Raw genomic sequence first — 14,170 nt, forward strand, 5'->3', positions numbered from 1 at the left:
CTCTTGATAAGACACTGCCCTCTTTTGTCCAGTATGTGAACTGCAAGACCAGGGGAAATAGGACTATTGACCTTCTGTATGCGAATATCAGCAATGCTTACAGTGCTATACCACTGCCTGCCCTAGGAAAAGGAGACCACAACCTCATTCTGCTTAAACCACAGTACAAACCAAAAGTGAGGAGGCTACCAACAACCACACGCTCATTTAGAAAATTGTCCACCGAGGCAGAGCAGGCTCTGAGAGACTGCTTTAAATGTACGGACTGGGATGTCCTGCTAGGGTCCAGCAGTGGGGACATTGAGAAGATGGTAAACTGCACTACTGACTACATTAACTTCTGCATGGACAATGTTGTTCCTATAAAGGCTGTACGCTGCTATGCCAACAACAAGCCCTGGATCACGAGCGACATCAAGTGCCTTCTGAACCAAAAGAAGAGGGCCTTTAAAAATGGTGATCAGCAGGAGCTAAAATGAGTACAGAAGGAACTCAAAGTCCAGCTCCGAAAAGGGAAGGAGCAGTACAGGAGGAAGTTGGAGAAAAAGCTGCAGAACAACAACATGAAGGAAGTGTGGGAAGGGATGAAAACAATTACTGGCTACAGCACCAAGGAGGGTGTGGCTGTGGATATAGATGTGGGGCGAGTCAACCAGTTGAACAACTTTTTCAACAGGTTTGACCACTCCGCCTCATCCTCACCCCTGAGTACTACAGCTGTCTTTCGCCCTCCCCCTCTGGACACTAGCATGGAAGACATCCCCCCACTAAAAATAACTACAGCCCAGGTGTGTGGAGAGCTGAGAAGGCTGCGAACCAGCAAGGCAGCTGGTCCGGATGGAGAATCCCCCTGACTGCTGAAAGCCTGTGCGTCTAAGCTGGGAGACCCTCTACAGCGCCTTGAGCCTTGAACAGGGGAGGGTCCCTCAGCTGTGGAAAACATCCTGCATCATCCCAGTCCCAAAGAAATCAAGACCTGAGGAACTCAACCACTTCAGGTCGCCCTGACATCACATGTGATGAAAACCATGGAGCGGCTGCTGCTGCACCACCTGAGGCTACAGGTCCGTCACGCCACCCACTGCAATTTGCTTACCAGGAGAAGGTGGGAGTGGAGGATGCTATAGTATACATGTTTCACCGATCCCTCTCTCACCTGGATAGGGCTAAGGGGGCTGTGAGGATTATATTTTTGGACTTCTCCAGTGCCTTCAATACCATACAACTTCTGCTACTGAGTAGGAAACTGACAGAGATGGGAGTTAGCTCACACCTTGTAGAATGGATTACTGACTACCTGACAGGCAAACCCCAGTATGTGAAACAGGGGGGCTGTACATCGGACACTGTGGTCAGCAGCACGGGATCTCCGCAGGGGACCGTGCTCTCTCCGTTCCTATTCACTCTATATGCATCGGACTTCAAGTACAACTCTGAGTCCTGCCGTGTGCAAAAGTTTGCCGACGACACTGCGATCGTGGGATGTATCAGAAATGGGCAGGAGGAGGAGTACAGGAAATTGATTCGGGACTTTGTCCGGTGGAGCGACGCAAACCACCTGCACCTAAACACCACCGAGACCAGAGAGATGGTGGTGGACTTCAGGAGAACCAGAACTCACCCGGTGCCTGTAACCATCAAAGGAGAATGTGTAGAATTTGTCCAGACCTACAAATACCTGGGTGTGCAGCTGGACAACAAACTGGACTGGACTGCCAACACAGAAGCTCTACGTAGGAAAGGGCAAAGCCGTCTTTACTTCCTCAGAAGGCTGGCCTCCTTCAAAATCTGCAAAAAACTCCTGAAAATATTCTATGAGACAGTAGTGGCAAGCGCCCTCTTCTATGCGGCAGCGTGTTGGGGAGGCAGCGTCAAGAAGAAGGATGCCTCTTGTCTCAATAAACTGGCTAGGAAAGCGAGCTCCGTTGTGGGCAAAGAGCTAGACAGCCTAACAACAGTAGCTGAGAGACGGGCACTGAAAAAGCTGAGGTCAATCATGGACAATCCATCGCATCCACTACAAATTAGCCTCAATGTCGGGTGCTCTGGCCCCAGAAATACACATAACCGTGGCTGGGGTGCTCAGCTTTATGTTACGGGTGATGGAGTCACCTATAACTAGGGTGCGGGAGCCAGTAGACCGGGGTGGAGTGGGACTAGCTAGAGGGCTGAACTTGTTATGCGTCTGAATTGGCTCACCGCGATTAGCATGCCGTTTAGGGCTAGTGCTAACCGGACTAGCAGGTTCGTTACAACCCACGCTAACAGTGGTGTCCGAGGCACCTAACATTTTCCGTTTAAACTGCTCTAGCTCACGGACACGTCCCTCTAGAAGGGCAACCTGCCTACGGACACGGGAGCAACCTTTACAGCAACCCATACTCACTTGTAAGCGTCGGATGCCAAAGAGCGCCCTAGCAGACGTGGGAGGGGATATCCTTCAACAACGATCGGCAGCAGCTTCCGACTGTAAAACAATTGTGCTCGGCACTTACCTTGCGCCAATCGTCCGAGATACTTACCCGAAACTTTTCAAGATAAAAAGTCTGAATCCAAATTCTGCTATAGTAGGAATCTGAAACAATCTCGTAGACGCGACGACGTGAGCAACACAAAATTCCCGCCACTCGATAACCCGGAACCGGAAATGAAAGGCTGGCCTCCTTCAAAATCTGCAAAAAGCTCCTGAAAATATTCTACGAGACAGTAGTGGCAAGCGCCCTCTTCTACGCGAAAGCGTGTCGGGAAGGCAGCGTCACGAAGAAGGATGCCTCTCGTCCCAATAAACTGGCTAGGAAAGCGAGCTCTGTAGTGGGCAAAGAGCCGGACGGCCTACAACAGTAGCTGAGAGACGGGCACTGGAAAAACAATCCATGGCATCCACTACACAGCATTATCTCCAGACAGAAGAGCAGTTTCAGCGACAGACTGCTGTCACTGTCTTGTACTACGGACAGACTGAAGAGATCTTTTCTTCCTCATGCCATGAGGCTCTTTAACTCTACCCGGCAGAGTAAAAGCCCACAGTAAACCACACCACCTCCACCTACATTGCATATTACCAAATTTTATTGCAATATGTATTCTGTGTACAACTATTTATTCTATAGAACACGCTACAGTGGGCATTTGCACGTCACATTGGGTATTTGTATATTGTATTCTTTTTGCCTTATTATTGTATTGTTCTCAGCTCGGGGATGCTGCTGGAAATGTGGATTTCCCTTCGGGGATAAATAAAGTATCTATCTTTTTATCTATCTACCTATCTATCTATCTATCTAAAGTAATCCAGCTTGTAACGATGATGCAACGTGTTTCGATGCAACCACGCCACGAGGTGCGGCATGTTGAGCGATGTCCCGTTTTTGTCGGCAGTCTCCAGCACGCTGCTAACGATGCTGAAAACAGGCGGAGGTGCTGACCACATTGTGTGCGTTTGTTGTGTCGCTCATTGCAGCAACTGGAATAAAAGCCTCATGTTCATGTTCCTTATGTTCATATGGCTTTCCAGTGTGAACTTTATTTTGGTCCATGATAATCCAAGTCCCTTTTCTGTTTTATCTTGACTTAACACAGAGTTAAGTTTCGATTCTGGCAAAAGTAACATGATTTCAGACTCTTTCATGGCCATAATAACAACACATTACCCTATGGCTTTCAATTATATTTATTTGGTTCAAAATCTAAGTTGGTGGTTACCAATTCGGTCAGTAGGCGGTGCTCTCGGTTTCCGACACGAATTCGTTTGAAATAGCCCGCGTCTAGCATTTATCATGAAAGATGCAACTTTAAACACTATGTATTTTCAGTTTGAAATGATCGATTTTGGAGTTATTTGATATGGAAAGTGATCAGTCCAGAAGAAAAATAACATCGACCCAAAAATAATGCACACAGTTTGATTTCAACAAACTACGTTTTATTCACAGGACAAAGAAAATGGAATCAAACGAAAGAATAAAGCAAATGGTTGACACAAGCACTCAGTGTGAGCAAAGAGGAAGGTGGAAGAAATGATGCAACAGGTCAACAGTACCGATCAATGAACCCGGATTGAAGATAACAGACTCATTTCAATAATCAGGGACTGTTTTCATAGCGTGCCAACAAGGGATATTTGCCCAAACCACCAAAGACAGGTTGTTGCAATAACCCTTTTTGTGTACTTTTGAGAACAAAAAAGTCCCTCAGGTGAGGAGTGTGTGAGATGCAGCACATGGCCAACCAGAAAAATGAAAAAATAAAGCTTCCTATCTCTTTTGGCGGCGCACTTCACGGGGATTGTTCTCATCCGGACGGCAGGGACGGAGAGAACCACAAGCTCTCCAAGCTTTGGGGCTCTGGTAATAACAGGCCCCAACCCTAGGGATCTAGGTTGGCAGTCTTATTGTTATGATAATTATAATTATTGATAACAGGCAAAATTGTATGCGAGCACACGAGGAAATAGATCATCTATCAAGAAACATGCCACATATGCAAATCATGAATCTTTTAAAACCGTATGAAGACTTTGAGGTTACAAATCTTTATGATACAACTGGAGAGTCTGCTCACTTCCTGTGAATGAATGAATGTGGCTTTTTTTGACGTGGTAGCAGTCAGTGGTTTAAAAAAGGGGAGGGAAAATGGTTTTGTGGCCATTATTTTCCTATAGACGACCTGTATGATACTTAGCCAATTGAATGTTTTTAAGTTACAACAATTTTTGACCACAAACTGAGCAGGCAAAAGTCTTCTCGCCAGTGTGAGGTCTTGTGTGTCATTTCTAGTGTCCAATAATAGTCTGGAAATTTGTCTGAGTAATAAAGTGTAATAACCTGTGAAGCCCTTTGAGACACTTTGTGATTAAGGGCTATACAAATAAAAATGACTTGACAATATAGATATTTTGTTTTTCACCACAATGTCAACAGGTCAAAGGCTTCTCGCCATTGTGGGTTCTAGTGTGTAACTTCATATTTCCATTTTGGGTTCATTTTTTTTACCACAAATTGAGCAAGAAAAAGGCTTCTCCCCAGAGTGGGCTCTAATGTGTAACTTCAAGTTTCCTTTGAGAGAGAATCTTTTATCACAAACTAAACTAGAAAAAGGCTTCTTCTCAGTGTGGGTTCGAGTGTGTTTTTTTTAAGTTCCCATTTTCAGTGAATCTTTTACCGCAAACTGAGCAAGAAAAAGGCTTCTTGCCAGTGTGGGTTAGTTGATGTGATTTCAAGTGTTCATTTCAGGTGAATTTTTGACCTCAAACTGAGCAAGAAAAAGGCTTCTCGCCAGTGTGGACTAGTTGGTGTATTTTCAAGTGTCCATTTTGGGTGAATTTTTGACCGCAAACTGAACAAGAAAAAGGCTTCTCCCCAGTGTGGGTTAGTTGGTGTAATTTCAATATTCCACTTTGGGTGAAACTTTTATCACAAATTGAGCAGGAAAAAGGCTTCTCGCCAGTGTGGGTTCTAGTGTGACTTTTTAAGGACCTACTGTTAGTGAATCTCTGACCGCAAACTGAACAAGCAAAAGGCTTCTCCCCAGTGTGCGTTCTAAGGTGTATATTTAACTTCCCACTCACAATGAATCTTTTACCACGGACTGAGCAAGAAAAAGGCTTCTCGCCAGTGTGGGTTCTAATGTGTTTCTTTAAGCTTCCACCTTTAGTGAATCTTTGACTGCAAACTGAGCAGGAAAAAGGCTTAACACCAGTGTGGGTTCCAATATGATTTGTTAAACTCACATTATCTGTGTATCTTTTACCACAAATTGATCATGCGAAAGGCTTCTCTCCAGTGTGGGTTCTAATATGTCGCTTTAAGTTTCTACTCACGGTAAAAGTCTGACCGCAAACTGAGCAGGCGAAAGGCTTCTCGCCTGTGTGGGTTAATTGGTGTAATTTTAAGCTCTCATTCCGTGTGAATGTCCGGCCGCACACTGAACAAGAAAAAGCCTTCTCCCCAGTGTGGGTTCTGGTGTGCCTTTTTAAGGATCCATTTTGGATGAATCTTTGACCACAAACTGAGCAGGAAAAAGGCTTATCGCCAGTGTGGGTTCTGGTGTGTCTTTTTAAGTGTCCACTTAAAGTGATTCTCTGACCGCAAACTGAACAAGCAAAAGGCTTCTCCCCAGTGTGCGTTCTAAGGTGTATTTTAACTTCCCACTCTCAATGAATCTTTTACCAGACTGAGCAGGAAAAAGGCTTTTCGCCAGTGTGGGTTCTCGTGTGTTTTTTTAAGCTCCCACTTTCGGTGAATCTTTTACCACAAACTGAGCAAGAAAAAGGCTTCTCGCCAGTGTGGGTTCTAATGTGTTTCTTTAAGCTTCCACTTTTAGCGAATCTTTGACTGCAAACTGAGCAGGAAAAAGGCTTAACACCAGTGTGGGTTCTAAAATGATTTGTTAAACTCCCATTATCTGTGCATCTTTTACCACAAATTGAGCATGCGAAAGGCTTCTCTCCAGTGTGGGTTCTAATATGTCGCTTTAAGTTTCCACTCACAGTAAAAGTCTGACCGCAAACTGAGCAGGCGAAAGGCTTCTCGCCTGAGTGGGTTAATTGGTGTATTTTCAAGTGTTGATTTCTGGCGAATTTTCGACCGCAAACTGAACAAGAAAAAGACTTCTCCCCAGTGTGGGTACTGGTGTGCCTTTTTAAGTGTCCCCTTAAAGTGAATCTTTGACCGCAGACTGAGCAGGAAAAAGGCTTCTCCCCAGTGTGGGTTCTGTTGTGCCTTTTTAAGGACACATTTTGGATGAATTTTTTACCACAAATTGAGCAGGAAAAAGGCTTCTCGCCAGTGTGGGTTCTAATGTGTTTTTTTAAGCTCCCACTTTCGGTGAATCTTTGACCACAAACTGAGCAGGAAAAAGGCTTCTCGCCAGTGTGGGTTCTGGTGTGTATTTTTAAGTTTCCATTCCGGGTGAATCTTTGACCGCAAACTGAACAAGAAAAAGGCTTCTCCCCAGTGTGGGTTCTGGTGTGTATTTTTAAGCTGGCACTTTTGGTGAATCTTTTACCGCAAACGGAGCAGGAAAAAGGCTTCTCGCCAGCGTGGGTTTTTGGGTGTGACTTCAAGTTTCCTTTGTGGGAGAATTGTTTTCCACTAATTGAGCAGGAAAAAGGCTTCTCGCCAGCATGGAATTTCATATGCAACTTCATATAGGACTTGCGTCGAAACGTTTTCCCACACTGAGAACATGTGTTACCATCTTCATCTTCCGTTTCCACGTGTTGACGGGAGCTGATGCTTAGAGACTCCTGCTGACCGTTATCTTCAGGTTGACCTTGATCTTCAGGTTGACCTTGATCTTCCGCGGTTGAACGGACCCCGGTCACTCGCAAGACTGGAACATCGTCCTCCTCCTCAACAGGCTCCCCATCCTTTTTTTCTTGCTTAACGTGATAAGGCTTCAGATCCTCCTCAATTTTAACGGTAGGCAACTCTGGTTCCTGCCGCGCGGTAGCAAGATATTCTCGGCCGACGTCTGCCAGACACAAGTCACATTTATTTGTATTGCCCTCAACTCCTTCAGAAGCATTGTCCCCGAGTGCCAAAACGTAAGAAAAATTCTAAAGGCTTAGGCGCGGCTGATCAGTAAGTATTAGGCCTCTGGGAATAAAATGACCACTAGGTGGTAGGCTTTGTTCAGATTGTTTGCTGCATCCCATTCTTCCCACTTTCCCTCGCTATTTTTCCTCGTCACTTGGTTTTGCGCGTGCAAGTGTAACGTGTCCCAATACTCTCAAGTCCGAGGGAGAAGTCCCCTTCGACCCCCAAAAGAACCACTTCGGATGGAAGGAGCTCAGGAGCCGACTTGGAACAAAGTAACTTCCCAGAAGTCGAATTCTCAATATCAACAAACATGGCTGGAAAGGAACCGCACAAATGTAAGTCCTTTTTCACAACTATGCATGTTTTTGAAACAAAATACATCGAGATGTCTTCGACATCAACGCAACGGAAAACCTTATCGTTGCCTCAAAACATGAACATTGCCAAATGGCTACTTTACACAGAGCACAAATCGACCAAAAAAGCCACAAACGACTCTTGGCACTCCAAACCGCCGAGTACGTTAATTTGTTCGGAAGATCACGGTTTAGCCCGTTTTTATCTTAAAGGAGTCGTGCCTTCACATCCACACGGACAAAACGCCGGTCGCTGAAGCGGCATAGTCACGATAACGTTACGGATATATGTCATTGCGCGTGTTTACTGCGCACGATTCCGCGCGTCCCGTTTTCTTTACAATATGATGCTAACACGTGAGACCGAATCGATTCTTGACGCGGAGGGGAGGTCGGCATTCTGTACCTTTTAAATTCTATTCTATCGATTCTAAATTCTAAAGCATATGTGACACTGGCCAATAGAAGGCTCCGACAGCCACGTCAGGTTTGCGCTTGTCGATTCACTATGAAATCGTTATGCGGAACGCATCAGATCATTTCCTGTCTCGCGTCGAGTCGCGTCGGCCTGTGAGTGAGCAACTTGTGTCGAATGCGGTCATGCGGGCTAATGTTTCAGAGACTGTGGAGCAAACCAAAGCCCTGATCACATTCAGGGCAGAAAATGATGAGCAGTTTGGAGTGGAGTTTTTTGGAGTGTCTGAGGTTTTTGTAAATGAAACATGAACAATGAAAGTTAAAGTAATCACAGCAGGCTGACCGCCAGAATTTTATTTTATTTTCGATTCGCGTAAACTCTGTCCGTGTATTGATATCTATGATTTGTAATACTTTACCACTACCCAGTATTCATTTTCGATTTTAATTTCTGTTCAGGATGGGAGGTGATACTGGGAGGTTCTGGAACGGATTATGGTCGAGAACCGAGGTTCCACTGTAGTTGCCATTTCTCAGACCGGAATTGCAATTTGGGGGCGATTTTCGATTTGAAAAGAAAAGTGCATTTTCTGCGCTAGTTTTTTTTTTTCAGGGAAAACAAACTTTGTGACGTGCCAACATGACTCGAGATGACGTACCTAGAGACAGAGAGTTACAAAATAGCAACTATAGATGTAAACATCAAAACAGACCTGCAGTTGGATAGTCTTTCTTGTCATGATAGAAAAAGACAACGAAATTGGAGGGTTACTGCATTCAGCGTAAATAAACGATGAAGAGACCGGCAAGCTGCACGCTGCAGTCGGGTCCCCGCGACTTCTGCGACGTCTTTGTGATGATTGAAATGAGAAAGTCGGCGTCAATTTCTAGACAATTCGGTCGATTGGAGAGAAAATAGACGGTGAACGCCGATAATAAAAAGATTCACGAATATGAAAAATTTTCACCATTAGGAAAATATGTCTTCTTCGAAACAGCCTTAGCGCACGTGACTGATTTAGGAATAATGTACGTATTTTGAAAGAACGAGCGAGACAGAAGCCCGGACCTTTTTCCAAAGGAAAGTACGGTGGACATCGACGGCCAAATACGAGATGTCAAATGTTGTGGAAAGTATATATTAACGGAGGTTAAGGAAAGTTGAACCTGAAATGAACTCGAAGGAGCTGACAATAGCCTATTGCGTGGCAGAAGTCTTGACCCGGGTCCGGCAACCATCACGAGTTGTTTAGAGCAATGCAATAAGGAGCATTCCCTTTTTGCCATATCTCCTCTCTGCGTATATTTTGGGGCCACGCCCAACGACGGTCCCTCCGAAATAAGGACGTTGCGGAAAGTAAATTGACCAACCTGCTCTGTTCAACACAATTTGGAGTATCTTGTAAACCGTTCCTGGACACTCTGGTTCCTGCCATGCAGTAGGAAGTTATTCTTCACCGATGTCTGAAACACACAAGTCAAATCGCATTTATTTGTGACGCCTTTACTCACAGAAACTCACAAAATGCGCAGAACACCATTGCAACATCAACCTGATCTGAAAGCTACAAGAGGGCAAGGAAACACTCAAAAAAGGTCAGGATGCGGAAAATGAAGAAACCTTGGGAAGGGAACGCACATGAAATATACAGGAAGTCATGGAAACAGGGTTCATAAATTTTTTTCATGGCCAAATTCGAGCACTTTTCAAGCACTTCCAAAGCCATTTTAAAACATTTCTCCAGTACCTCCTAAGGGAAAAAAAATCCAGCTGCCATCAGAGGAAAGTTCTTTTGTTGTCGTCTTTGATGATTAAAATAAAGTCGCTATCTTGCTTCTAGCACATACTTTGTGCGATTTTGGGATGTTCCCATCCACGACCTACGATCTTTGTGTGTGAAAGGGCTGCTATAACAGCGCCACCTGCTGGTATGGGGTAAAGTTTGGGCTTCTGATTTTGTGATTGGAAGGCGGGAGTTAGTTGGCAGTCTACAGTGCGCTGCTAACGGTAAGCCACGATCTTTCGGTGCTCCGAAAAAAGTTATTTGTAAAGATTAAAACCTTAGCTGACAAATGTCTCTACATGCACACTAATGTGATTGATGTTGTCAGGCTGTTTGGATTTATTCTTGTTTAGTTTCTGTCGCCTTTTGTGTTAGTTTTGCCGGACGTTGCATGTTGTGCTAAAATGCTAATTCCCCTTATAGTGTTGAAAGCCAGCAGAGGTAGGAAACCACGAGATGTGTGGGACTCATTTTATTTCCAACAACTGTATTAAAAGCCTCATCATCCAGTCCAGCCCGAATGGGAATCTTTGGTGGGACGGCTACACCGCGGTTACTAATTATATATACATATATAAAGTTTGGATGCGACTTCGTACCAGTTGCTGCTAAACTTCATTTGATTTCCTGCACTTTTAGTATTTGCTGGAGGTGAAAACCGAGTCGTTTACTGTAAAAGGCTGAAAAAAGTTGTAGTTGAATTTCAAACCACTATTCTTTCTTCTGCAACATTTTGGAAAGCATTGTTATTGTAGCAGAAGCAAAAAAAATGTCCAACCTTCCCCGAGCTGCTTGGAAAAAGCGTCCTCTCGTCGCGGTCCTTCCCCACTGGAGCGCATTTTATCCGTCTTTCAACGAAAAAACTCCAACTCGGCCGTAAAAGGGACCACAAAGTGTTACTTGTGTCGAGATGACGTCGTTTGAAGTCGACTTGAGGACTTTCTCCACATTCTGTTGTTCGGCAGCCATGAGACCTTCTCATTCGAAACCCCGCCGCAATGGATTGTGGGTACAAGTGGCACGGATCGCATGATGCGTTCACGAAAATCAGATTCAGATTCAGATTCAGATCTACTTTATTGTCATTCTAGTACACGTGTATACAGAACGAAATGTCGATGGATCTGACTCCCACAGTTTCCCTCAGTGTCCTTCAGTGTACAGATATAAATAAAGCTGTATTGTGTTATTTACCATAGTGCCGATAGTGCAAGAAGAGACGCTAACCAGATGTGCAAGATGGGCAGTCAGGTTAACAAGTCAGGTACACAGTACCATTATATTGTAAACAATAACACTGTGAGCAATAACACTGTAAGTAACAATAGTGCAGAGATCAAATGTGCAAGGTGTGGCAAGCTATAAAAAAAACTGCCACTAGTGCAAAAGTCAAATTAGCAGCCGTTTAGATTTAAGTTAACTATATGTTAGATTGACCATTTAACAGTCTAATGGCCAGGGGGACTAGACTATTGCGGAGCCTGGTGGTCCTGCACCGCACACTGCAGTACCTCTTCCCAGAGGCTAGCAGAGTGAATAGTCCATGATGGGGGTGAGAGGGGTCCCCGGTAATGTTCTTAGCATGGGATAAGCAGCGCTTCTGGCCAATGTCCTGAATGGAGGGAAGTGTAGTCCCGATTATTTTCTCCGCTGTCCTCGTTACCCTCCTCACACTACCCCAGTCGGTAGCGCTGCAGCCTCCACACCACACAGAGATACAGCTGGTCAGGATACTCTCTATGGTGCCCCTGTAGAATGTGATGAGGGATGGTGGGGGCAGGTGGGCTCTCCTCATCCTCCGCAGGAAGTACAGGCGCTGCTGTGCCCTCTTAACCAGAGATGCAGTGTTCACGGACCAGGTGAGTTTGTTTGTGATGTGCACCCCTAGGAACTTGATACTGCTGACAACCTCCACAGCCTTGTTGTTGATGCAAAGTGGGGCATGGTTGGGCTGGTTTTTCCTAAAGTCGACAATGATCTCTTTAGTCTTGTCAACATTCAGGACCAGGCTGTTGTCCTTGCACCAGCCCACCATCTGCTCCACTTCCTCTCTGTAGGCCAGGTCGTTGTCGTCCCTGATGAGGCCCACCACCGTTGTGTCGTCAGCATACTTCACGATGTGGTTTGTGGCGGACCTAGGGGCGCAGTCGTGTGTCATCAAGGTGAACAGCAAGGGGCTTAGGACGCAGCCTTGGGGGGAGCCCGTGCTGAGGTAGATGACATCTGAACTGTTCTGACCTATCCGCACAGATTGGGGTCTGTCACAGAGGAAGTCCAGCAGCCAGTTCCGCAGGGGGGTGTTGAAACCCAGAAGCCCCATTTTGTCTACCAGATGTTGTGGGATGATGGTGTTGAATGCTGAACTGAAGTCCAGGAACAGCATCCGCACATGGGTGTTCTTCTCCTCTAGGTGTGTCAGGCTCAGGTGAAGCGCAGAGGAGATGGCATCCCTGGTGGAGCGGTTTGTCCTGTAGGCAAACTGAAAGGGGTCGAATGAAGAGGGGAGACTGGAGGTGATGTGCTCTTTAACCAGTCTCTCGAAGCACTTCATTATGATAGGAGTCAGTGCAACGGGCCGGTAATCGTTGAGTGATAAGATCTGGGTTTTCTTTGGCACTGGGATGATGTGGAAAATCGGGGTTTTTAGACCACCAACTGGGGAAATATGATATCAAGGACACTCGAGGTGGGAGGTCCTGTATGCAAAGTTGGGGTACATAGCCTTTCTCCTGGTCAGAGGTTTGAAAATTCAGTTGTCGTCTTTTCGGGAACGCAGCAACAGAAATACATAGCAGACGAGATAAGTCGGCGCAAATTTATCCATCAAATCTTGGAGTTGTGTGGCCTTTTTTTAAAAATACATTTTTGTTGTTGTTTTAGCTCATCTTCAAAATAGATGCTAAATGTCTGTCACACGATACCGTTGGATTGTTGGCATTAAGGTTCATCGATTGAGCAAGTCTCACTAAATCACGTGAGGTCCCGCGAGACTTGGCCCAAGCACCCTTGAACCATGAGACATTGCCATCTAGCGGTGATATACCGGTACTCCTCTTACCCTTTTTTGCTACTATATAAAGATATTTCATAGCTGTCAACAGGCTTGGGTAGAATTACTTGAACTGGATTACTTTTAATGACTTTTGGACGACTCCAATACCAAATATGCTAATAAAAGACAAAAAAACTGTATAAAAATAAAATAACACGTGGTAAGCTTTATCTCTTGGATCTCCGGCAAAACGAACATCAAATGCGACAGAAACAAAGTGAAAGTAAATCCAAACAGCTTGCCAACATCATTTTTGCCGTTCCATGTATTCTGATCCTCCCCAAACCTGCACAAAATGGAGTCATCTGATTTATATTTGGTTTCTTTTGTCTTTGATTAGCATATTTGCTATTGGATTCATCCAAAAGTCATTGAAAGTAATCCAGTTCAAGTAACCCTACACAACCCTGCTGTTGATTTGTCTTACACAAAATTTAGTCATTTGATTTATATTTAGTTTATTTTGGGCGGCAGTAGCTCAGGAGGTAGAGTGCTCGTCTTGGGATCAAGGGATCCCAGTCCGAATCCCGGCTTGTCCGTGTTACATGTCGAAGTGTCCTTGGGTAAGACACTGAACCCCTAATACCCCCAATATGCAGGTTAGCGTCTTACATGGCTGCAATACAAGGCCGCTATTGGGAAATGTGAAGCACAATGTAAAGAGCTTTGGGAAGTCATTGACTTGAAAAGCGCTATAGAAATGCAGATCATTTCATTTCATTGTCTTTGATTAGCATATTTGGTATTGGAGTCATCCAAAAGTTACATTACTGTAATATTAGGGTACGTGGATTACGTTACTGACTACCCTTTAGAACAGGTAATTAGTGACTGTATCGGAATACATTTTGAAAGTAACCCTCCCAACCCTGATGGTAATCCATCCATCGATCTATCTACCTTGGTCATATCCCTCAAGAGGGGTGACTGATGGAGCGACCCTCTTTCATGCACGACACAAGGTTTCACAGTCACTCGGTTTATTGCCTGCATTCAGTAAACAAAACAATACAAAAGTCA

At 44.9% G+C, this 14,170-nt stretch overlaps 1 protein-coding gene and 1 pseudogene across 1 annotated transcript; both read right to left on the minus strand.

Moving 5' to 3' along the window:
- Window positions 1-4,001: 4,001 nt before the first annotated feature.
- On the minus strand, window positions 4,002-6,151 carry LOC148368172 (uncharacterized; annotated as a pseudogene).
- On the minus strand, window positions 6,047-11,067 carry LOC148368173 (uncharacterized). Its single transcript, XM_088329673.1, has 4 exons — window positions 10,999-11,067; window positions 10,877-10,946; window positions 9,686-9,763; window positions 6,047-7,473 (listed from the first exon to the last, which is right to left on the minus strand). The coding sequence occupies exons 1-4, from the start codon at window positions 11,065-11,067 to the stop codon at window positions 6,164-6,166; spliced, it is 1,527 nt and encodes a 508-aa protein (XP_088185799.1). The 3' UTR covers window positions 6,047-6,163.
- Window positions 11,068-14,170: the final 3,103 nt, after the last annotated feature.

This window comes from Urocampus carinirostris, chromosome 3 (genome assembly GCF_059441175.1).
Source record: "Urocampus carinirostris isolate Australia breed hairy pipefish chromosome 3, RoL_Ucar_1.0, whole genome shotgun sequence".
NCBI lineage: Eukaryota > Metazoa > Chordata > Actinopteri > Syngnathiformes > Syngnathidae > Urocampus > Urocampus carinirostris.

Coding starts and splice junctions, on each gene's coding strand:
- LOC148368173 (XM_088329673.1), bottom strand. CDS start 11,067: ATGGCTGCCGAACAACAGAATGTGGAGAAAGTCCTCAAGTCGACTTCA. Junction 10,947..10,998: donor ACGACGTCATCTCGACACAA/GTAACACTTTGT, acceptor TTTCGTTGAAAG/ACGGATAAAATGCGCTCCAG. Junction 7,474..9,685: donor AATTGTGTTGAACAGAGCAG/GTTGGTCAATTT, acceptor TGTGTCTGGCAG/ACGTCGGCCGAGAATATCTT.